This window comes from Argiope bruennichi, chromosome 3 (genome assembly GCF_947563725.1).
Source record: "Argiope bruennichi chromosome 3, qqArgBrue1.1, whole genome shotgun sequence".
NCBI classification, from domain to species: domain Eukaryota; kingdom Metazoa; phylum Arthropoda; class Arachnida; order Araneae; family Araneidae; genus Argiope; species Argiope bruennichi.
The window spans coordinates 756,818-782,648 of NC_079153.1; the positions used below are offsets into that span (position 1 = coordinate 756,818).

General features: G+C 29.9%; 1 protein-coding gene across 1 annotated transcript in view; it reads left to right on the forward strand.

Annotated features, from left to right (window-relative positions):
• Nucleotides 1-25,831, forward strand: part of LOC129962705 (vascular endothelial growth factor receptor 1-like) — a 109,224-nt gene that overhangs the window by 77,894 nt on the left and 5,499 nt on the right. The window contains exons 12-21 of the mRNA XM_056076638.1: nucleotides 371-495; nucleotides 615-765; nucleotides 3,151-3,255; nucleotides 15,359-15,478; nucleotides 15,633-15,856; nucleotides 16,623-16,880; nucleotides 17,991-18,113; nucleotides 21,544-21,614; nucleotides 22,008-22,148; nucleotides 23,526-23,631. Coding sequence (XP_055932613.1) covers nucleotides 371-495; nucleotides 615-765; nucleotides 3,151-3,255; nucleotides 15,359-15,478; nucleotides 15,633-15,856; nucleotides 16,623-16,880; nucleotides 17,991-18,113; nucleotides 21,544-21,614; nucleotides 22,008-22,148; nucleotides 23,526-23,631 — 1,424 coding nt within the window. The remainder of the gene's footprint in view (nucleotides 1-370; nucleotides 496-614; nucleotides 766-3,150; nucleotides 3,256-15,358; nucleotides 15,479-15,632; nucleotides 15,857-16,622; nucleotides 16,881-17,990; nucleotides 18,114-21,543; nucleotides 21,615-22,007; nucleotides 22,149-23,525; nucleotides 23,632-25,831) is intronic.

The window sequence follows — 25,831 nt, forward strand, 5'->3', positions numbered from 1 at the left end:
CTCTCTCTCTATATATATATATATATATATATATATATATATATTATTTTGTTCATCTATTCATCGTAATAGCTAATTAGAATGAGTAGCCATACGTTTTCATAAAAATATTCAATAAAGTCTTTTGGTTTTAAATAAAAAGATCAAAGAAGTACTTTAAAAAATTGATGTAAAATTCAAGGATATTATAGTATATTTTACCAGGTGTTATTTGTAAATGCTTAGATCTAGAGATAATGATTTAAGCGATAATCAGCTAAATTTTTTTTTGAGTGTGTGTGAGTTCTAACTTGACTTAGTTTTATGTTTTGGCACTTCGATTTCTGAAACTGAAAATCGCCAGAACTCTTATTCATATTTTTTCTTTCAGACGACAAAGATGCTCAAAACAGCTTGACTACCGGGGAGATAGTCGCTGCAGTTGTGTTTGGGTTCGTGGCCATCGTTTTGTTTTTAGTTGTTTTTTGCCTCATACAGAGAATTATCAAAGAGAAGGTACAAAGATCGTTACTTTATTCTCTCAATATTTCCCCCAGCAAATTAAATAGAATTTTCTTTTTTCCGTTGTTTTTCTTTCGAAAAATATTCATGTTATTCTTTGGTCCAATTTTCAGAAACAGAAGAAAGAACTGGACTTCATCAGCCACAATTTCTTCGAAAGAGGATACATCGACATATTCAATCCGAATTTACCTTTGGAAGATCAAATTGATCTTTTGCCTTATAAACACAACTATGAATTCCCAAAAGAAAGATTAAAACTCGGTGAGTAAATATAAAGATTATTTTATCACAGCATTGCAAAAAAAAAAAAAAAAGAATAACCACTGCTTTGTGCCCAAATTAGAATTATAGAAAGGCGTTAGTGAAAATTTTGGAATCGAATATACTCACTTCATTTATTTAAAAAATCTTACACTATTTAGCAATAAAAATAAATTTATCCAATTATATAAATAATTGATACATTTATATAATATTCATATTATTTATTCAGTTGCATAAATAATCTGATATATAAAAATGAATTTTTGTTTGTTCGTACTTTATGCGCTGCCGTACCGTTCAACTGATTGCGACGAAACTTGGTCAACTTTTTGCTCGCACCTGCGCAAAGGTTATATTTTAGAATTGACAGTTGAAAAAAGGCAAAGAGTAAACGGTAAACGGCACATGTCATTCGGAGTGAATCGCACATACATCAAACAAAATAAAATTATTATGATAATTGTAATCCAATTAATACGAGTGAAATAAAATCAAAAGTACTTAGTGCAAGCGCTAATTTTTGTCTTTTCATTAATGAATAGTCATCTACACAGGATGTTGTCATCATCGTAAACGATATTTTGTCTGAGGCAAATCGCACATATTATTCAGAGTTTAGCTCACGCATAAAAAATAGAATTATTATTAACGATGCCGATCAAGTTAAGTTATATGTAATGGAAATCTTCCAGTGCAAACAGTAATTTTTCCATTTATTCAGTGAATCGACAAACGAATTTCGTTTATACAAGCGTATATCGTGTTGATCGCTTCGACAGAAAATATGTCACCAAACGTTCGTCACTTATTAGATCTACCAGCGCAGCACAAAGAAATAAGTCAATTCGAGCATCTGAAACAAACGAGGATCGATAAGCGAGCACTAAAGGAGATCGTTTATGAATTGCAAATTCACGTGCTTCAGAATCTCAAGATCAACATGCGGCAAGAATCGAAAGACAACATTTATATGCTACTTGATCACGCGCATTAGAATCAAAAGACTAACATGCGGCTAGAAGCGAGACAATTATTCTTAACGGAAAGTCGATTGGAGAAGATGTGCTCATTCCTCGCATCCCCATTATTCCCACCGACATGGCTTTTTTAATTTCAAATGATTGCAGTTCCCCATTCGACTTGGTCTACCTCACTACGACCCTCCTACCCGAAAGGGTATAAGACTTTGAAGTCGCCGGGGAGAGAAGAATATGGGCGGTAAATAAGGGTATACATTTTAGTTTATTTGACTAAAATAATATATTTAAATTAAATAGTTAGCAAATAAATTCTGGGTTCTATAGACTAAGTTGAAAAGTACATAAAGAAAGCAGTAACACGCATAAGCATTAAAATAATATTACAGTGTTCAAAGGATGGAAGACATAGTATACTATACCACAATATCAAGCAATGTACCAGTATCTAAAATCATATATCTATCCCATAATATAAAGTGAAAAATAAATGATTGACACAAATACAAGGTGAAAATACAAAGCATTACAAAGCGAAGAAAATACCCAATTCGACTTGCATTCTCGATGACCATCAAAAGGCGCAAGGTTAGTCACTTCAAGTGTGCGGATTGAACCTAGAGAATCCATGTTTTTCACATGACCAGTTGTATGCTGGATGCTTACGAGTCGGGCAGCCATTAAACTTATTTAATTTTGCTGAAGATGGAAAAACAAAAAATATTGTATTCCTTAAAGCACTTGCATAATATAGTAAAAGAATGGAATAAATATTATTCGTACTTCCCCTTTATATATCATTCAATTTCTATGAATGTATTCATTGCCAATAAAAAAAATAAGTATCATTCTTTCTATATTTCCTAATTAAACAAGACAGCCTATTTCAAATTTCAAACGATATTACCAAAATTATTTCTTCTGTGGCAGTAACGCGCCGGGTACCGACTAGCGTAGAATAAAGTGAACAGTCGCAGTGCATTAGTTCTGAAGTACATCAGCATAAATGACATGTGAGAATTAAAATGTCGAAAGAAAGCAGCCTTCATTATAAAAACAAAGCAAACTAATACTTTAATCGGACTAAGAAATGAATTAAAATTTTCTAAATCACAATTCCTTTTTTAGATAAAGTGCGTCTGTAATTTAAATTACGATAACAATGTGACTTCAATAATTTAAATATTATTTAGTGAAAATTGGTGCATTTCTATTGATTGAACTCACGCATATGCAAATATCCGATCTATATGTTCTAAAAAAAAGATACATTCAATCACTGAAATATTCTTAAGATTTTGTAAAAATAATCCTGATTATCATTTTTTTTAAAAAAACCCTAAAAGTGTATTGTTTTATATTAGTACTTTGATGAAAAGTTTTTAAAAACACTCCCAATATTTAGGTAAAACTTTAGGACAAGGAGCGTTTGGGCGAGTTGTGAAAGCTGAAGCCATAGGATTGGTTGACGGAGAAGCCTCCACTACAGTTGCCGTGAAAATGCTCAAAGGTAAAAATATCGAGAAATGAAATATTTTTAAGGATAATGTTCTGAAAATAGATACCGAATTTACGGCAACTTTAGTCACAGATAAAACTAATCAACTAATCAAAGCTTAAATTAGCGTTTAAGCTTTGTCATTAACTGGTCTAAAATATTGTGGTGTCGTGGCAGACTTCAAGACTCGAAGAAGGAACGCATGCACTTAGTGCGGAATAACGAGAAAGAATAGACCTTTGCTTTCCTGCTTGCCAAAAGGAATTTGTTCGAATACCGTGTTTCTTTAACGCATTGCTCAGTGCTCTTACATAACTCTATGGAATAACAATTATCTATACGCTTAAAATAATGAGGGAAACTAAAGAACTAATTCCCCTACCACAACCAATGCTCCGATTGTGCTAATTTTTATTTCATCTAAAAATTAAATATGCCTAGATATATCATCAATAACCAATAGTTCAATCCACATGTAATGATTCTCCGATTTTATTAAATGTTTCAAAGTAAATTTGAATGCGGTTTATAGTATTTCTTTCCATTTTTTAATTTAAAATTTTTGTAACTGTTTAAACACATTTTTTATTCAAGTGGTTTTATTAATGTTAGTTGTTATTAATGTTATGTTAATGTTAGCCAAGTGGTTTTATTAATGAAGATAAATTGCTGTCTTCTGACTTTTTCGTCTTATTTCGTATTAAAAGAAAGCCCCTTTTATTATGCAGAAAAATTTACTTTTAAACGTTGTCTTTTAAAATTGGCATAATTCCTGAAGTGTTTCGCTCATTTTTATCACAAGCATTGCATTTTTTTTTTAATTTTTGCTACTCTCCTTTGATATATCATATGTCTTTTTAATGATTCTTTTAGCGCCACATGTTCATTTAATTTAATTTTTATCATGTGAGAACATAATGATGTTTTGATTTGGGGGTTTTGAAGCCTCAAAATGCATGGGCAGAAAATTGGCGATTTATCGCTTTTGAAGTATCAATTTTTCGATTTTAAGGTTATTAGAAAAAGATGGAGCAGGTTGTAACATCTGGAGACTTATCGTCAATGAAAGTTACAACTTGGCTCTAATGTCGGCCATGTACCCGATTTTCCTGTCTGGCCAATAAAGGGCAAAGTTGTAAGAAGTTATCGACCAAAGAAGCACAAAAAAGGAAATGGTAATGAACGCGAAACAGCAAGGAAGGTATCGAAAGTTATATATATATATATATATAACCAATCTAAAGTAAGAAAAAGTTTGAAAACGAAACTAAAATGAAAACGAAACAAAACAGTTTCGAAATCGCAACTAAAATTTATAAACTATTTTAACTAAAACCAAAAAGGAACTTCATAGTATTTAGAGAGCGCAATTGCAGCTACTTCTAAAACACAGATGAATTGATACAAAAGTATTAGAATCAAGTTAATAGGAAAAACAAAAATCAAATAAAAATTAAACCAAAAAAATTATTAAAAAATATTAAAAAAGAATCCGGCCTGAAGACTTTTTCAAGGGTCACCCTCAGGCAGGGATTCAAATAAAGGGATTTTTTCTGTGAGGACATACAGACATTAAGTCTAATAATGATTCCTCGTGACCCGAAAATCCCCCGAAATTATGCTCAAGAGATATACCATTTTAACAGAAAGGAAATACAAAATAACAAATTAGAAAAAACCACAAAGTAAAAATACAATAAAAACAATAACAATAAAAACAAAAACAGCATTAAAATTAAAATTAAAATTAAAAACGAAAAGGCCAGAACATACCATCCAACAGTGAATGAAACTTTAAACAATCGATTGTGATTTCCTGTTTTTGAAAGTTAACGGTAAATTATGTAAACAGAGGTAGGCACCCAGCGCCATCTATTGAGTGATCCAATATGCAAGTAAATTTCTATTTTTATTTAAGCCAAAAGATTAATCCCAAACCATACCTTGTTTAATTAAAAAATTGACATTACAGTAATTTCTAGGAAAATCATTTTTAATTAAATTTTTAAGGAGGATATTTGATGCTTCAATATAAGAATTTTTATTATTGCAAACCCTTTTGATCCTGTTAACTTGTGAGAAAATTAGATTTTTGAAAATTTTAGAGTTTAGATTGGAATGGTAGTTACATAGTTTTGTTATTTTAAAGTTGAAATCACCCCTTTTATCGTATATACCAACTATTGTTTTATCATTAGCAATTTCGATTTTTAAATCCAGAAAGGTAGCCTCAAGTTGATTTATATTTGTATCTTTTAGAATTAAATCTTTTGGATAGCAATTAGTAATAATATTAGTATTGTCGAAGTTAATCAAAAGTAGGTCATCAATATATCTCCACCCGTTTATTAAATTATATTTAATTATTTTTTTCTCATAGTAATGCAGGAAAATATTAGCTAAAGCACTTGAGAAAGCTGTCCCCATTGGAATGCCCTTGACTTGTTTATAAAAATTAATACCATTAAACACGTAATTTTCAGTAATATTAAAATTACATAACTCAAGCCAGTTATTTTTAGGAATGATATTTTCATTTAAATATTCGTCATATATAAAAGTGCAGACCTTTATTAATTTTACATGAGGTAGATTAGTGTATAAATTTTCGAAATCAAAAGTATTAAGTTTATTAATGTTGTTATCTTTAAGAAAATCCAATACTTCTTTGTTACTAGAAATAATAAAGTTGTCTTCATTTTTTATTTTGTCCAGGATAATTTTTAAGTATTTAAAGAAATGTTTACCCGTATAGTAATTATAACTACCAGTGCTACAGGTTACGAATCTGAATTTTAATGGATTTTTATGAAATTTAACTGTTGGGAATAAATAAGGATAGTTAAGAGAGCAAGTCTTAGTTTTGGTTTTTTTTGCGAAAGCTAGCATTCTTTTATCTAATTCCTTTTTCCCGGTGTTCTTTAACATATAAGTTGCATTAGAGTTATATTCATTAATTAAAAGTTCTTTATAATAATATTTACAAATTAAACAGAAATTATTTGCTGATTTATCTATTACTGTAATAACAAATTTTTCTTTTAAATTTTTTATTTCATTTTTTAATGTTTTACTAAAATAAATCCCACGTTCTTTAGATCTGTCAAAATCAGTATTCAATTTTATTTTAATTTCCTTTAAAATTCTCACTTTCCATTCCCCGAAACCTTCCGCAGGCCAGTGGTATTTTCTAGATAATTTGGCAATAAAAACATCCAAATCATTACCAATAGAAATCAAAATTTTGTTATGGTTTATTTTTTCTCTTAATCTAAATTTTGTTCCTCTTCCCATCAAATCTCTTAAAGAGTTGGATTCAATAATTTTTAAATTACCTGTAATAATATGACCTTTATCAATATCTATAAAATCTTTATATTTTTCCTTGTTACAGTAACAATCTGTTTTAGTTATTTTATCTAAATTTTTGCTATAGTAATTATAATTACAAATTTTTTTCTTTAAAGTTGAAGTGTAACTAAACGCTATTGATACATTAGTTTTATCTGCAAGAGGAAAAAATATATTATTATTATGTATAATTTTGGGTAATTTTAGATATTCGAAGTAAATATCCAAGAATTTAATCACACAGTATTCTTTGTAAACATTATTTTTATTATTAAAAAGTAAATCGTTTTTTCCAATGTTAAGTTTACATTTAATAAGATCTAGAATAATACATTTAGTGTACGAATTTTTAAACTCTAATTCCCCGAATTTATTATTTAAAAACCATTTCATTTTATTATTTTTAAGACCAATGAAAACTTTATTTCCTTATGGTCTCAATAGTAAATTAAATGGGGAAGGTTATGCAGATTTAAACAATAATTGCATTTATAACAAATTTAACATTTTTAAAAATTTTCTAAATAAAGATAACTTTTCTAAAAGATTTAAAAGAGGTAAAGGGAAAGGAGGCAATTTTCAAATTATATTTGAGGAATTTCAAAATTACTGTAATCTGGAACACAATAGTGAAAACATTCACAGAATTAGGAAATACATTTTTGGTCTTAGTAAAACATTAAAAAATGAAATAAAAAATTTAAAAGAAAAATTTGTTATTTCAGTAATAGATAAATCAGCAAATAATTTCTATTTAATTTGTAAATATTATTATAAAGAACTTTTAATTAATGAATATAACTCTAATGCAACTTATATGTTAAAGAACACCGGGAAAAAGGAATTAGATAAAAGAATGCTAGCTTTCGCAAAAAAAACCAAAACTAAGACTTGCTCTCTTAACTATCCTTATTTATTCCCAACAGTTAAATTTCATAAAAATCCATTAAAATTCAGATTCGTAACCTGTAGCACTGGTAGTTATAATTACTATACGGGTAAACATTTCTTTAAATACTTAAAAATTATCCTGGACAAAATAAAAAATGAAGACAACTTTATTATTTCTAGTAACAAAGAAGTATTGGATTTTCTTAAAGATAACAACATTAATAAACTTAATACTTTTGATTTCGAAAATTTATACACTAATCTACCTCATGAAAAATTAATAAAGGTCTGCACTTTTATATATGACGAATATTTAAATGAAAATATCATTCCTAAAAATAACTGGCTTGAGTTATGTAATTTTAATATTACTGAAAATTACGTGTTTAATGGTATTAATTTTTATAAACAAGTCAAGGGCATTCCAATGGGGACAGCTTTCTCAAGTGCTTTAGCTAATATTTTCCTGCATTACTATGAGAAAAAAATAATTAAATATAATTTAATAAACGGGTGGAGATATATTGATGACCTACTTTTGATTAACTTCGACAATACTAATATTATTACTAATTGCTATCCAAAAGATTTAATTCTAAAAGATACAAATATAAATCAACTTGAGGCTACCTTTCTGGATTTAAAAATCGAAATTGCTAATGATAAAACAATAGTTGGTATATACGATAAAAGGGGTGATTTCAACTTTAAAATAACAAAACTATGTAACTACCATTCCAATCTAAACTCTAAAATTTTCAAAAATCTAATTTTCTCACAAGTTAACAGGATCAAAAGGGTTTGCAATAATAAAAATTCTTATATTGAAGCATCAAATATCCTCCTTAAAAATTTAATTAAAAATGATTTTCCTAGAAATTACTGTAATGTCAATTTTTTAATTAAACAAGGTATGGTTTGGGATTAATCTTTTGGCTTAAATAAAAATAGAAATTTACTTGCATATTGGATCACTCAATAGATGGCGCTGGGTGCCTACCTCTGTTTACATAATTTACCGTTAACTTTCAAAAACAGGAAATCACAATCGATTGTTTAAAGTTTCATTCACTGTTGGATGGTATGTTCTGGCCTTTTCGTTTTTAATTTTAATTTTAATTTTAATGCTGTTTTTGTTTTTATTGTTATTGTTTTTATTGTATTTTTACTTTGTGGTTTTTTCTAATTTGTTATTTTGTATTTCCTTTCTGTTAAAATGGTATATCTCTTGAGCATAATTTCGGGGGATTTTCGGGTCACGAGGAATCATTATTAGACTTAATGTCTGTATGTCCTCACAGAAAAAATCCCTTTATTTGAATCCCTGCCTGAGGGTGACCCTTGAAAAAGTCTTCAGGCCGGATTCTTTTTTAATATTTTTTAATAATTTTTTTGGTTTAATTTTTATTTGATTTTTGTTTTTCCTATTAACTTGATTCTAATACTTTTGTATATATATATATATATATATATATATATATATATATATATATATATATATATATATATTATTTTTCAATTTTTCTAGCTGGCAAAAAAAAAAAAAAAAAAAGAAGAGGTGGGAGAAAAAAAACTCATTGCTTTTCTAAAAGTTGACGATTCCGCAATACAATAGTTCGCTTTACAATATTTTCCTAGCCAGATCAAACCTAATTTTTGCAAAAGCAGAAAAAAAGAAAAAAAAATCCCTCGAGGAAAAAGTTTAGGTGTTCAAACGATTTTGAGATGGGAAAGCACACACACACACACACATACAAAAAAAAATCATTTTCTAAATATCGTCTTATGCGTAATCTGATAGTCGCATAGTCGCGTGAATTGTTTAAAACCGGTTTAAGCTGGTTTTTTATTTAAAAAAAATATTTTAGCTTTAAAAAAAAAGATAGTGGGACAAATGCGTACGAACATTGGCGTACAGGTCATAAAAGGCCAATAAATCACGCGTAGCTCTTTGTAGGGGGTAGGGAGTGATTAGTCTAGGTTTGCTAAAACATATGTTATCTGCTGGCAAGAGTATTTGGTGAGAAAATGTATTGGTATTTTAACTAAATTTGAATAAACACAAGGAACGTCTCTATGTGTATATACTGTCTTTTGTCTCTATGTGTATATACTGGCTCTGTACACACCAGGCCGTCTGCCTATCAAATTTGGCAAATATATACTTTGGATGGTAGGAAAGTGATTTTTTGAACTTTTAATTAGAATTTTAATTAATTAAAAACTAAGAGAAATATTGACTTTTTTCCGTGATAACTTTCTAAAAATTTACAATAAAAAATAGTTTTTACTTTCAAATCATATCAATTCTCTGCATTAATCATTCACAGTCAAAGTAAGCTAAATATAGTTCTGAAATGAAAAATCAATAAACTTTAAAAGAAAATCTGAAACAGAAATTCCATTCTAAAAAATTTCACCTGAACTTAACTATTACCATCACAAACGATTCCAATTGTTTTAAGGTAAGTGGATTAGAAAACTAATTAATAACACACAAGTCAATAAGAGAAATTAACAGTTGATAAATTTCCTACTATTTTGGAATTAAATCTGTTCAGAACTTTTGATAAATTTTGTAATCAAATAAATAATTCATACACACATGAAATAAATAACTTAACAAGCCTGATATAGTTATAAATATATTGAACTTATATTTAAAATAATAATATTTTCGTATATATAAAAACTTTCATACGTAAATATAAACGAAAGATCTTGACAATAAAACATACATGCTATCTAAGATCTGTATTCTTTTTACAGAATAAAAATACGCCAAAAAATGATAAACCAATAAAATTAATGATTTTTTTTTATTTTAAGATAATTTACGTTACAGATAACACTATATTTTGTATTAATATTTTTAAATGCATTGAATTGCATGTTTCTTTCTACCAATATACGTGTGTTAAATTTAGTATCTCTACGTGCAATGGTCTATATTTTAAATAGACTGATAGTCGCATATATACACATTCACTTTTATTCTTGGAAGAAAATCTTATTTTGTTAATTAAAACTTTTAGATTATTCCACACTTTAGTAACTGAATAATTTTAAATAAAAAATTTGGAGATATCTGTGAAATTTAAAGTATATGCTTCCGCTTTAAAAGTCAATTTTTTCCATCCCCACCCTCCTTTGTGTGTGGGCGGATGTTATCAGGTAGTTTGTTATTTAAAAACAATCCTTATTTTATTTTACGAATTAAAAATAAAACTCAGGATATTTTAATGGAACAGTACAACTGGAAATGGAATAATAACACGTAAGAAAGCATTTTTTACTATTTTTTAAACTTATCCCGCATTTACATTTGATTTTTATAATATTGCAGTGTATTGAGTATTATTTTAAAATATTCTCAGTGTGATTTCTTTTATCTTTTGTAACATTGTTACAAGTTCAGATAATTTTGAAACGCTGTATTCTCTTACTTTTCCATTGATGATGTAAATTTTGAAAGCAGAATGAATAAGAAGCTTATAAAGAATACTTTTGATAAATATTAATCGCAAAATGCATATGCAGGTAAGTTAACATAATATTCTAGTTGGATGAAGAAGTATTTAAATATCACGAGTCTAATTAAATGACAAACTTTAACAAAGAGTGATAAGTTAAAAAAAGCAACAAAGAAAAATACCCTCAGCTCTTGATAATTTTTAGTAGTTGTAGAAAGGTGTTTAGTTTTATACTTTCATTTAATGGCAGAAAGCCCTGCATTCAAGTTTATTCAAGTCATAAGTATTGATTAAATTAATTTTGGAACTTTATTCTAGTAATATTCCTAATTACTATTTACGAGTTATTCGTGATGCTATTTTATAATTCTAAAAAATTTGGAGCTTTACAGTTTAAAAAAATATATTCCCTCCTTTTACAATATTGTTCAGAGTGTTATAGAAAGTTGCCTTTTGTTTTCGATATTTTGCTTAAAATTAATTTTACATTTTGAATGTGCACTTTTTTTATTTGTACAATATTGAAATGGACTTTTTAGAAAGGGACTTGCGAATTCAGTTTTCAAAATTTACTATTAAAATTGCTGAATAAAAATTAAATTAAAATCAATAAAAAAAATTTGGAAAGAAAAAGGGGCTTTGAGATTTTCAACATCTGAGAGCCTCTGGAAGGTTTAAAATGGCCATGAATTCTTCTGACATTAGAAATACTTACATTGTTTAACATATGAAAAAAACGCATAGCTAATCAGTAAACATTTCAATAAAGGTGTAGATGTATATTGTTGAAGTGTGTATTACCAAAACTTCATTCAACACTATTTTTAATGACTTATTGTACATATAAGAACGATCTTTAATAAAATTAAAGTTTCTGAAGAACATATACTACATACATTAACGTAAAAATAATTTATCTTTATCAGCGTACAGATTTAAAAAAAATGTAACAACATTTAAATTAAATCTACTATGATAAACAGAAAAGTTTAAAATCTGTAATGGCGTTCTACTCTGGAAACTGATTTTTTTAAAAACTGATATAGCATAGAAACTTAACATCCGTAGTTGAAGCTTTTCTTGCTACTTACGGCATTTCAAGAATTGCTTTTGCAACTTTTCCCTCCTTACAAATCATTCTAATACCATTAACCTCATTTAATTGTACTTTAAATTTAATAAACAACTTCTTTTAAGTGCCTATATTAAATAACATATATTTTAATGTTCAAACTTATTGAATTAAATAAACGAAGCAAGAATAAATAAAGCAAAAATTGAAACGCAAGCTCTTTCGTTTAATGCAAAACTTTATATTTTTGTAAAGTAATGCATTTATATCTAAAATCTAGAATAAATGATTATTATTTCTAAGTGGATACACTATTTATATGAGAAGAAATATCATTTCTCAATAATTTTTATCGTACATTTTTGAATAAATGCATTGAAAAGCAATTCATCTTTCATGAAAAGCAAAGTGGAAATTATTCATATAGTATTAAAACGCATGAAATTGTATTAATGAACGTATCGTTAAGTATTCGAAATTGTTTCAAATATCATGCTAATTCTTGTCAAATATGACACTTTTAGATAACGTTTAAAATGTTGTAACCTCTTCTAGAACTGACCCTTATCTGTAACACAACCGCATTGTAAACGAGACTATTGATTGACAGTTTTATGACTGGTACGCAAAGAGTACTGTAAGCAATTGTCATATAACCAAAAAAAAAAATTAGGATTCGATTAATTCTGAGATGGTCAAAAAACATCGCTTTTTTAAATGTTGGCGATTACGAAATATGAGTTCAGTGAGAACATGATGTTTTTATTTTATTTAATTTCGTTGATACATATTTTTGTAACTTGAAGGAGTTTTATCGTCCTACTGATATGATTATTATTGGTTCTACTTAAGGTTTAAAATACAATGAGTTTTAATATATATATATATATATATATATATATATATATATATATATATATATATATATATATATATATATATATATATATATATATATATAATATCTGTTTGTTTTTATTTTATATTTAATCGTAGTGGCTATGATTTTAATTTCAATCTTTGCATTTTCATGCAATCAATCTTTGGGCTCTTTTTAACTTCATAGTATTTACAATTCAGTCATTTTTTTTCTTTTAATCGTAACTGTCATATCAAATTTAATTTTTGATCATTTTATTTTTGAATATGAGTTTTCACTTTGAAGAAATGGATGCGAAAAATCTTGTTAGAATTTTAAAATGTTATTCATAGTATAAAAAGCTTATGTAGTATGTAAATCATATAACAACACTTATAAGTCAGAGAGTGCATTAACATTCCCTTCAATTCTCTTACATCCAATGATATGCCGTTCGATTTTCAACACGTTCAATTTCGCAAAGCGCTGCACAAAGCAGAACTGCTCGTCTCCACTGTACTCTTTTCCACCTCTAGAGCGGAAACCTCTAAGCAACCTTTACACAATGCGCAAGATTAAGACTGTTGTATATCCAGAAGCTTTAGAGTAGTAGTTAGTTAAGTGTTTTTTTGATGACGAGGGCCCCTTAAAGGGGGTTGAAACAAAGAACTTGAAAACGTGAATGTATATCTTTTACTGTTTTTTCATGCGTGTAGAACCGAAGAAGTTCCCAGAAGTAGTCGGATGCATCTTTCTACTGCTGCGATCAGAAAGCACTCAAAATGGTGACATGAAACGAATAGTATCGATTCATTGGTCAAAATGTATGACATCTTCTTCAGTTCAACTCCTACGATTGCAATGCACTCCTGCCAACGTTTTTACGCATCGTCAAAGCATGCTTTAAACTCCTTCGGAGTTGCTTTCGGATTTTATTTACCGAATTAATACATTCAAAATGGTGACTACGAAGAGGCAATTTCGACCGAGGAGACAGGAAGAAATCAAGCAGTGCCGTATCGGCGATACACGGAACTTGGGGAGCCGTATCTGTTGAATGCAAGGTTAAAAACTCGTGAATAATAATTACACTGCGAGGAGGCGTACCACCACGGTTCGAAATTCCCCCATTTTCTCGTTTCATTTCAGGTCTTTCTTGACGAACTCTTTCATTCAAATGGCTTGAAGCATTCAGATAATAATCTTTATAGACTATCTGGCATATTGGTAGAAATGCAGAATGCACAAATGTTTTTTTTTTTTTTTTTTTTTTTTTTTTAACTTGCTTCACTTTTCACACACTTGACTGTTGAGCTGTTTCCTTATCAAAATCGTCTATCCAAGTTTTATGAAGATGATAATTTTAGAAAGGAATCGTTTTGAGAAAGCATATCTTGGGCGATTAGAGCATGTTATTATTTTTTGGAACATTTTCGAAATTCTTGGACTAATTCGAGATGCACAGCAACCCTAAATAAACTTTTAAAACTGCCTGACTGGATGCAAATTATTTGGGAACTTGTTCAATAATGTCTCTTATTGCCAATCGTCGATCACCTAATATCAGTGCTCTCGTCTTTATTCCTGTCTGGTTTATTAACCGAATTGGCGCTCTACCAGATGGACCAGCCACAGTGGATTCTTTATCATCTTTAAGATTTTTATATTGTTTGAAACATTTTGTTTTTGACAAACAGTCATGTTTAAGAGGTTTTTTTTTTTTTTTTTTTTTTTTTTAATAATTATTACAAATGCTTTTGCAACAGAAATTTTGTTTTAAAAACGAAATAAATGCTCAATAATATTCGCTATTTTGGAAAACTGACAGAATGAGAATTTTTATCTAATTGAAACAAATTTATTTTTAGACTATAAGAAGAAATAAAATGTTGTGTCCATTGCGAAGTGCTTAGAGAAGCCATAAAAAGGTTTGATAAAAGCTTGCGACTGTATCTACTATAGATGTACTTTAAATGAAGCATTCCAGACACTTTTTGATAGCATGCACTTTTCGGTAGCATGATTGTATGTCTCTTTATTTGGTGGAACTTAATGAATTCCATACCCTCGAAAGAAGTTATCAGTTAAAAAAGTTTTTAATTGAACTTTTAGGCTGTTCTTTATTTTTTGAGTTATTGTTTGGAAACTTCCTTATTTTATCGTCAGGGGTATCATAACCTGCCTCAATCAATTAGTAGCAAATTCACTTTACTATAGGTATGCGCTACTTCCTCAACTATAGGAGGCGTCGTTTTGAATTTAAAAAGACTTAAAAGTACGTTAGTACGTTACCGATCTCCCTATATATATATATATATATATATATATAATGATTGATATTTGAAGGTAATTGAAGATAATTTTATTTGCCGTTAGATATTATTTCACATGCATATTGATAGAAATAAATTGTGCTATGAAACAATGCATTAAGGATCAATTACTTATGAACTTCCTTCATTCTTTCAGAGGCCGCTGATTCAGAACAGAGGAAAGCATTGATTGCAGAGTTGAAAATATTGATTCACATTGGAAGACATGTGAACATAGTAAACCTGTTAGGAGCAGTCACAAAAAACTTATCCAAAGGTAAGGTTCATTCTATCCTAGTGAAGGATCATTCAACAACCAGATATTTCCACAGATAAATTCCTTACAAATCTCATATGAGCTGAGAAACCTTTATAATATCAAACAATATTTAATTTTTCCTTCTGCATGTGATTTTAAACTTCTGTTACAGGAGAACTGTACGTGATAGTAGAATACTGCTGTTTCGGCAATCTAAGGCACTTTTTATTGAAGCACAAAGGTTCGTACATCGATCAGTTGGACCATCGTACGGGACAACTGGATCCCCAGGTATCCACTTTGCCGGGGAGTCCATTCTCTGTCAACACCAACGATACCATGACCTCTTATTCCAACATTTTGGGCATAGGAATGGATAACCCCACCTACAGGCAAGTATTGTAGCTTTCGAAGGAAAGAAAGCTTCTTTTCTGCATTTAGGAAGCGAGTGAATTCGAATTCCAAACGCTGTTTTAATAATCTCTGCATGTATGCACATAGTATTTTTTTTAAATCATCACATCAGCTTGAGAGGATTCTCGTACTTTGAAATTCAAACTTATTTTTATTGAAATCTGAATTATATATAAAATTAAGACACGAAATAGGATGGATCTTAAGAACTTTTAGTGACTTCCTCGAATTCAAGTAATAGATGCTTTTTTTTTTTCTCTTTTTACAGATTCTTAAAATCTTTTTAGACGCGCTCTGGTAACTTTACCAGATTAACTCGCATAAGATTTAGGTGACATTATTTTTTAAAGTGTCATCAACTTAAAAAAATTTAATTTTTTTAATCAGAATATTTTAAGAAAGACATTAAATTTTTTTAATTGATTCGAATCATCTCATAAAAAAAATTCTACAGCTCCTTGGTTTTAAATGATAGCGGTCTAAAATTCATTTTTTTTCGAAGAATACTGAAACTTGAAAAATAACAATTCAAAGAAAATGGGGTTTTTTTTATAGTTTATGTCTCATAATCTCGGCCATAGATATATTTGATGCACTTTCAAGTTTTTGCGCCCTTCATTTTCATGAATTTTATGCCATTTCCCAAATGGATAAATTTTCAATTTTTTTTTTATCACAGCAAATTTTAATGGTTTTTCAATGGTTAATTTATTACACTACATTAACTTATTTATTTATTTGCAGAGAGCAATCTTTAAATTATGCTGACCTGGCTCACGATCAAGTGACCAATGATTCTGGTACGGGCATTTCTGTGTTCACCAACCCCTCCGGCAGCAGTGTCAGTGACCGATATCTCAGAAATTCAGTACCTGCACACTGTCAAAGTGAAAGACTTGACACATGGAATGAAGAAATGCCGAATAATTTTTTCATCACAACCTGTGATCTGTTGTGTTTCGCCTTCCAGTGTGCCAGAGGGATGGAGTATTTAGCATCTCGAAAGGTAAGAGAACCTTGCTTTTCGCCTTATGCAGACTCCATTTTCATAGGAACTCTGTTTTAAAAATGCTGTGTAACCGCCGTTGATAGAAAGCTCGATGCCTGTTGTCTCTCTTTCACACTCCGCCAGTTCTATAAATATTTCGGTAGGTTTAGGATATTTTAGTGCAGGATAGAGCCGAAAATTAAGAGGATCTCCATGGAATAATGGCAATAATATTCTGAGAATTGCAAGTCTGAAGTCGGAGTTCATTATAGATGCAATGCGTGTGCGTACCTTCACATTAAGTCAGTCTTCAAGGGTCAAAGGGGTTATACAGCTGTATGGGGCCAGAGGAAGTTATTTCTAATTTTAAATCCGTTTTATAGAAGTGGCATATAATTACTTACTTAAACTGCCCCTCAATGCGCCAGAAACTGAAATAGATTTTTATTTTAATATAAATAGAGGCGACTAGCAGATCGAAAATAATACATTCTATGTATAATCAAAGCATTATATTATAAAGTGTATACGGTGTCAAACACTGAAACTCTAACGTACTAGCTACTTTTGAGGTAATTTAATTGGCTGGGAATCAAGTATTTCGCATTAAAATAGAGTTTTAACATTTTTGTAAGACTCGATAAAAATTTGCTAATAATGAATGTGACATTTCTTTCCTTTTAATTCCTACATGAAAATATTATTTGTTACTTCTTTGATAGACATACAATTTTTATGAATGTATTAGTTTAAAAGAATGATTTGAAAAAGTTAATATGTTTTGTTCCTCGAATCGATATTTAAATTACTTCTCAATATGTGTACTTACTATTTATGAAATTCAATCATAATAGTTAATTTATCCAACTGTCACATAAGTCATTTAGGAAAGAAAAAGATACAGGTATTTTGTACAATTTGCAAAGGGATTTTAAATTTTGATATTATTAAAATATTAAAATAGAAGTTGATTTTTTCACGTTGATTTCAAAGAAAAACATCGAACACTTAATGCACATTTTCTAACAAGCAGTTTTGGAACTATGCGACACACACACGCACAAAAGCGCCAAGATACCTTCTGTCACTTTAGTTAAAAACCATTTCAACGGTTTTTCTCTTTTGCAGCTTATTCATAGAGATCTCGCCGCCAGAAATGTGCTGTTGGCCAAAGACAATGTGGTAAAAATTTGCGACTTCGGATTGGCCAAAGACTGCTACAAGTACTCCAACTACATAAAGAAAACAGATGTAAGTAATATGCTCTTAAAACTAGTTTTTGCTTCTGGCTATTGAGACTTCTTTTGTAAATGGTTAAAAGGTAATTTTTTTGGTAAAAATATTTGTATAAAAAAGTGATGCTGTTATAGTTAGGAGTATGAATCACACTTCTTGAAAAATATTGTCACAGCACAAAAAAGAAGGGGGGAAAAAAAACCCTTGTTAACAGATTTGGAAATTTTTGACCAAGTTAGGAATCGTTTCTGGCCTTACTCCATATAGATTTCACAGTTTACAGGGAAAAGTTTAGGAATTGAGACAACATTATTCAGAGGTAAGATAGAGTGCTATTAATGCTATTTTATGAATGACGAAGTTGAACGAGTGGCATTAGTATTCACGAAAATGTTCCATATACTCTTTAATAAAAGCGCTCTCCGCATAAAAATGATGTTCCCTGGGCAATGGCGCGAATGCCATATGAACATTCTACGGTTCGAAGTAGAGCGGAGAAAACTAAGGTAGCATTTTGCATGCCTTTTTGTGAACTGATTGAAACGAAACTACTGTTTTAATAACAAGATCGCAGACCAAAATTTATCTATCTAAGATATTGAATTTTCGAGTAATCATTTATACAAAAGTACAGACGACAGACAGTCGATCCTTAGATAGATTTTGTTCAAAATTTCAAACGGATCGATTATAGAGTTTAAGATGTGTATTAAATTTTATCTATCCAGCTGTCACCTTTTGTAGTTAATCGTCTTCACTTGCACTCGGACAAATAAGTGAACTTCTTGTGAATGGATTTTCTACAAATAACCAATATAACGATTGATTATTGCAACGATAAAACCAAATTGAATCCGCATAGTTCAAAGCGGTTTTGTGTTATTTTATTCGTAGACAGACACAATTCCAAAAATAAGTTTTTCCAAACTTGGGGAGCCAGAAACGGGGAGATTTGTCAAAAGCTGGAATTTTAGTTGATAACACTACTTTCTCACGGTATGTTCTGTATACGAGAAAATAAAATGCCGGACATGTTGGTGCATTTCTTATAAACTGTCATAAATGTCAGTGCAACAGTTTTTTAAATTCTTTATTGTTGCGATCAACTGTTTTCATGTACGTCTTGTTAATATAAACGATTTTATTTATGCATTTACTTGTTTATTTAATGTCTGGCAATAAAGACGCTTGCATATCTATGTATTTTTAACTCTTTAATATCAAAGTACTTTTTAAATAGTGTCACCTTTAACAATCGGATTTCCTCAGCGTGCCGCAGCAAGACATGGACTGAAATAAGAAAAATAAATAAAATTTTAGAAAATATCACAAACAGAAACAATAAGTAATAAGTGCTTTTTAGACATTTTTATAAATTTCTTGTAGTCTTGTTTTCAACCAATATAATCAAAGAAACATTTTACAAATTTTAGAGATAAACATATTTTAATAAATTCAGTATCAAGTATAAACAGTTCCAGAAACAATTTATATATAACTAAGAATTCAACCAATATACATATAATTTTCATCTTGAAAAATACATTTCAAATGAAAATAAGAAAAGACTGAGATTCTAAGAAACAAAACTTTCCCTTATTACAAGATAATAGTTTTATAACGGTGTGCATTTAAATAAATTATTTGATTAAAAACCAGCAAAATTTCTTTCTTTATAACTGAGTCTTTACAAATCCTTTATTCAAGATACAAGAAAAGATTTAAAAAAAGATCACATTTTTTTAAGAATAAAAAAATTAGGCCCCCTCCAAATATTAAATTGCATCATTTAACAGAAAAATACATTTTTGAGGAATATGTTACCCAATGATGTTCATCATGATAAGTTTAAATTTTTTTTAAAAAAAAATCCGTTTAAAAGAGAAAAAAAACTTAAGAAATATCACAACTTGAGTAACTCTAATATGATTTGAAACCATTTTTATTTCTAACGAAACACGAGGTATGCGTCTTCTGTCACCTATTTTAATTTATTTCTGTTTCATGTTTTGATAACACTTTGTTGGGGTTATTTTCTTTTCTGTCCATTAATGATATCCTGAAATCTAAGGGAGTTTCTATCCTGATGGAATAATAATCGTCGTTGAATAATAAGTATTACTTACAGTGGTATTCATTAAAGACCAGAATATATTAATCCATCATTTAGTGATTTTCTCGGAATATCATAATATTTCTCTGTACTGGTTCGCTAAGTCCACTCCGAGCATTATATTCTGCAACAGTTTTGGGGCAAGTTACTTAGCACACATTTCCACCTACGGATGTGATGTTCTTCGCACCATTAGAAAGAAAGAACATTCCAAATAATGTTTGTTAAGCTCGTCTCTTTATTGCATTGGAAATATTTTGAAACATTTTTCACTTTATTTCTTAGCGCTCACTGTTCCAGTTACATAGATTTAGTGCTGAAATAAATCTTCATTAGCACCCCGCTCGTATAGAATCTATCAATGTATATATGGTGGTCTTTAAAAAGGTTTTTGGATAAGAAAGTTACTATATTATAGCCCAATTATCTTTTTTACCATAATAAAAAAGATAATTTGGCTATATTGAAAATATATAGCCAAAGAAAGATGCGCACAAAACCTCTTTAATGCCTCTTTTACCAGTTTATACGGCATATATTGCATTATGTCCACTCTACCCTTATACTTTACCATAGCTTCATCTATAGATAAATGAGTATTGATTCAAAGTACATTTGAAAATTTCATCGCAAACATGTCATGAAAGGGTCCTATTTCTGCATAATATGAAATGATGAATCATCATTAGAAGCCTTATCTTCTTTATCTGAGTGGTGAAAAAATTTGTATGTCTTAAAATATGCCTCTTGTCATGGTCCGTTTCATTTTTCTCATTTCCAAACATATGACTGGGAGACTAGTAATCTTGTAACCTTGGCAGTTTAGCTATTCCCATATTAAGTATTATGGCTATGAAGTTGAAAGTTTTCGGAATGTCCGAAGCTAGCGTCCATCGACATTTTTTTATTAATTAAATGTTACAGATATCACAAATTCTGAATATGTGTTTGTAAAATAAACAGATGCAAAGTACTTTTAATCACAGTTGTCATGTGACTGTGAAGTCATCAGTGATGAATTTTAATATATTTGTCCACAGGAGAAACGTTGTTTTGAGGTCTCTTCTCTTACCAAAGCCTTAAATTCGCCTTCGGCTTGTTGCTGCAATAGACGTCAAATAGCTGGTTTCCACTCTCTCACCCCCCCCCCCTAGGGTTAAAGAAAACAGCTGAACATAATATTTAGATGGAGCCAAAAGTACTAAATTAAGAAAATAATGAGAGTACGAAAAAATTCGTCAATGCAGTTAAAGGAGTTGAAGATTACTTCATTCTATAGAAATGTACTTATGAGTGTGATAGTATGTGGTTAATCTATGGTTTTGCTTGCAGGGATTACTGCCAATAAAATGGATGGCGATTGAATCGATTCGAGACAGAGTTTTTACAACGAAAAGTGACATGTGAGTATAAAATTATTTTAAAATATCGATATTATTCCTATTGATACATTTTTTTTAAAAAAAAATTATAATTAATTAAATGTAAGTATGAAGACCAAAGCAGAGTAATTTGCAGGCGTAAGCAAAGCATTCAAAACTGCACACCGCGTGTCCATGGAATATCACTGCAATTTAATATCTTCGCGAAAATGCGCCATCTCGAATAGGTTAAGCGGGATGCTTGTTTAATTTAGATTAGCTCGCTGAATCTGTTTTATATAGGCTAATTGGCAAAGAAAAAATGTTTGAAAAGTAATATAATCTGTAACTTATATTCACAACCAGTTATCGATTAATCATATTGTCTGCAATGCATACACACAGATATAATTCTAATCGTTTCTGTTTTCATAGATGGTCATTTGGCATTTTACTCTGGGAGCTATTCACTCTAGGAAGCAATCCGTATCCAGGAGCAGAAATCAACGAAGAATTTTTCAAGAAATTAAAGAACGGATACAGAATGGAAAAACCGGAATATGCCCCAGAGAAAGTGTAGGTATTTTAAATAATGGGAACAAAATAGTTTTAAATGCGAAAAGCTTAACAATTTCTATTTTTTTTTTTCCCCTTTAAAGTAGATGCTTAAACAAGTATATACGAATTTTGAAAAGGATTTTAAGTGTTTACGGAGGACCTACTTGTAGAAAAAGATATTCAGAGGCTAATATTTTAAAGGATAAACTAAAATGTTATAACAGCAAAAAACATCTTCGAGCGTAAAATAAGTTAATAAATTTCAAACATTTCTTAAAATTATTTTAGTTAACATGTATGCATTCACTTAATTTTTATGGGAAAAGTTATTATTCTCTTTTAAATAATAATAATACCTAGAAAATTATTTTTGCCACTTCGTTCTCATGTGTCTGTTAAATTATAATTTTAATTTTTAAAGAATATAATAATTTATCTTAAAATGCTCTTGCGAAACAGTTAAAATACCTTGCAATAACTTATTACTTTTGCGACTCCTTCTTTTACTTTCTCTTATACAAAGTATATGACTACTTTTATTAGTCATCAAAAAAATTCGAACTCGAGATTTTTACGAATCGTCACGTTTTTGACCTCCCTGAGTTCAAAAATACATATTTTGAAAAAGTCCGTCCGTCTGTAGCAAAGATAACTCAAAAACACTTTGAGTTAGAGGGATGAAATTTGGTGCATGGAATTATGACCCAATTTGTAGATTTCTGTCTAATTTTATGCCAATCCGGTCAGAGGAAGTCTGCCTGCTCGGCGGTTTTAATGTAAGTTAGCACATTAAATACAAAACGAAGATAACTAGATAAATGAAATTCGGTGCACAGATTTAACATCTTTAGTATAGACGCATGTCAAAGTTTGAGCGAAATCCAACAAGGGGTTGACTATTGGTCGCCCTGTACTTTCAGGAGCATGTAAACGCGATAACTCAAAACTCAATGACTTAAATTTATCAAATGTGTTACAAATGTGATTTTGTAAATTTAAATGTAGTTTTATATCAATTTTTTGTTCCAAACGATTGGGTAGAATGCATCAGAAACCCAAATTCTATTTTTGGATACTTTGAATGAATCGCTAAAACACTCGCCAAGGATCACCCGATAGATTCAGTAAAATTGCTACATTCACACCAAAGATTCCTATTTCGTAATTATTGTGCAACAACGCCAAGCACTGGAATAACCTCCGCATACGAGAAAGTTTTGGGGAGATGTCTCCGACTGGTTGCTTTTAAATAGCAAACGCCATTTAGTATAAGTATTTTATAGTTTACATAATATCTATGGGCTGATTCGCCTTCTGACGATGAAAAGAATGAAGAAATGTCTCTGTAACCACATAACAATAGTTTGATTAAAAATGTCTTCTCTTGTTATTCAGATATCAACTGATGAAGAATTGTTGGTTGGATGATCCTAACGAAAGACCAGATTTTATCAGTTTGGCTGAGCAGATTGGAGGACTCCTTGAGTCAAGTGTTAGAAAGGTAAAATGAAACAAGAAAATTAAATGATAATATATTTCAATATCATTTTTAAACAAAACTTCGCATTCAAACTTATTTAAAGATTCTGTATGCACATTCATAGTTCACAAATTTGAACGTAGAGGATTTTGTAAAAATTATGCAGTAAAAAGTTACAAAATTTTCATTATAGTTCGTCTTTAGCCATAAGGCTCGCAATAGTAGCAAAAATATCATTCAAAGAATTGCATTCAAACACATAAAAAGAAAACAGATTTTCTTTATAAAAGACGTATTAATAAATGGAATAAATTGCGATGAAAATTTATTTCACTGGCCACATACAGGGCTGGCCTTAGGAATTGTGGGACCCAATTAGAAACAATTTTCGACAGTACATGCTTAGCAGCCCACATTCAACCATAAAAGAAATTTAATTTAAAAAAATTTAAATCTGTTATCGCAAATTTCAAGTTATCATGCCAGAACATTAATTTATTAAGTCATGTGGTATCAATCCGACAGTAAAACATTATGCTCTCACTTGACTCATATTTTGCAATCACCAACATTCAAAAAAACAAATCTCAAAATCAATCGAGGTCTAAAATTTTTTTCTAGGGGACAAATTTTTTTTCGTAAAAAACCAATTTAAAATGATTTTAAACAATCACGTGACTATCAGACTGTGTTAGCGTCGATATTTAGAAAACTATGCCCCCCCCCCATTTATTCCATTTTTTTCCCAATTGTTCGAGTTCCAAAACTTTATCTCGAGGCCGAAGTTTTATTTCATTTATTTCCTAAAATCCGGTTTAAACTAGTTTGGAATGATCACGTAACTATTGTATTACGCGATCATCACCTTTATGAAAAGCGATGTTTTTTTGTTTTTTTTCCCTCATCTCAAAATATTTTTTTCCAGCTAAAAAAAAATTATATAACTTTCCATACCATCCCTCGCTTATTCGCGTTCATTATCATTTTCTTCTCTGTGCTACTTCGGACGATATCTTCTTACGACCCTGCCCTTTATTGGTCAGGCAGGAAAATCTGGTATATGGAGGACATTCACGCCAAACTGTCACTTTTTGCTGGTCATAAGTCGCCAAATGTAACAATCTTCTTTATCATTTTTTAATTGCCCTAAAAGCGAAAAATTGATGCCTCAAAAGTCATAAATAGCCAATCCCCCCCCCTGTACATTTTGAGGCTTCGAAAACGCCAAACCAAAACATCATCATCTTCTCCTATGATGATAATAATAATAGCAATAATATTGACACAATTTTTTATAAACCACATTTATTAGTAAATGAAGAGAAAGAAGTTTTTTTTTTATTTTCATTCTTTTCTTTAATTATTAATATTTAATTATTATTATATGCGTCATGAAATCTTAAAAAAATTATTTATTTTTCCTCGATATTTCACTACCAGGTGGTATCACGCATTTGAAATTAAATTTAAATAAACCGATAAATCAATTCATAAGTAAATTCTAAAAGAAACTGAATACAAACGAGTCCTATAAAGTAGAAACGAGTGTATTATTTCAAAACTATCAAATCAAGAAGTGAATGAAAAAATTTCATTCCAAAGAAAGAAGTTCTATTCATTTCATTCATTGAATTACAGAATTCCATTACAAAGTACATTAGAAAGAAAAATAAGTAATGTATATCAAATACCTGATTTATAAAATAACTCACTTCCAGATTTAAATCCAACTTTTTATTATTATTTAAATGATTCTGTCGAAAAATTTAAATTGTACGAGAGTCATCTGGAAAATTAGTTTCCCATGCCCCATAAAAAGAAACAAAACACAATAACCCGGAAAGATTTATTGCAAAAGGCAGAGCAGTATATCACTTGTCAACATAAGAACTGTAGCAATTTTTATACCGTGAGATAATTTTTTATAGTCCAGTTTCATGGAATTCCGACACATGAGAATAGAGCCAACGTGTCACAGTTGTCTGCAAGTCTTTGTCTGTGGGAAAGTGATGTCCTGACAGGTATTTCTTCAGGTGCAAGAACAGGTGGGACCACGATTGGGACTATAGAATGTGTGGTCAAGAACCTCCCAGTGAAATGTCTGAGGCAAATGTTTGCTGTTCGGGTGTAAGGTATTTCGCTACTCAAGCGATGCATAACAACAAGTGTTTCGTGGCGATTTCATGCTTTACAATTCGTGATACCTGCGGGAAATGGCTAC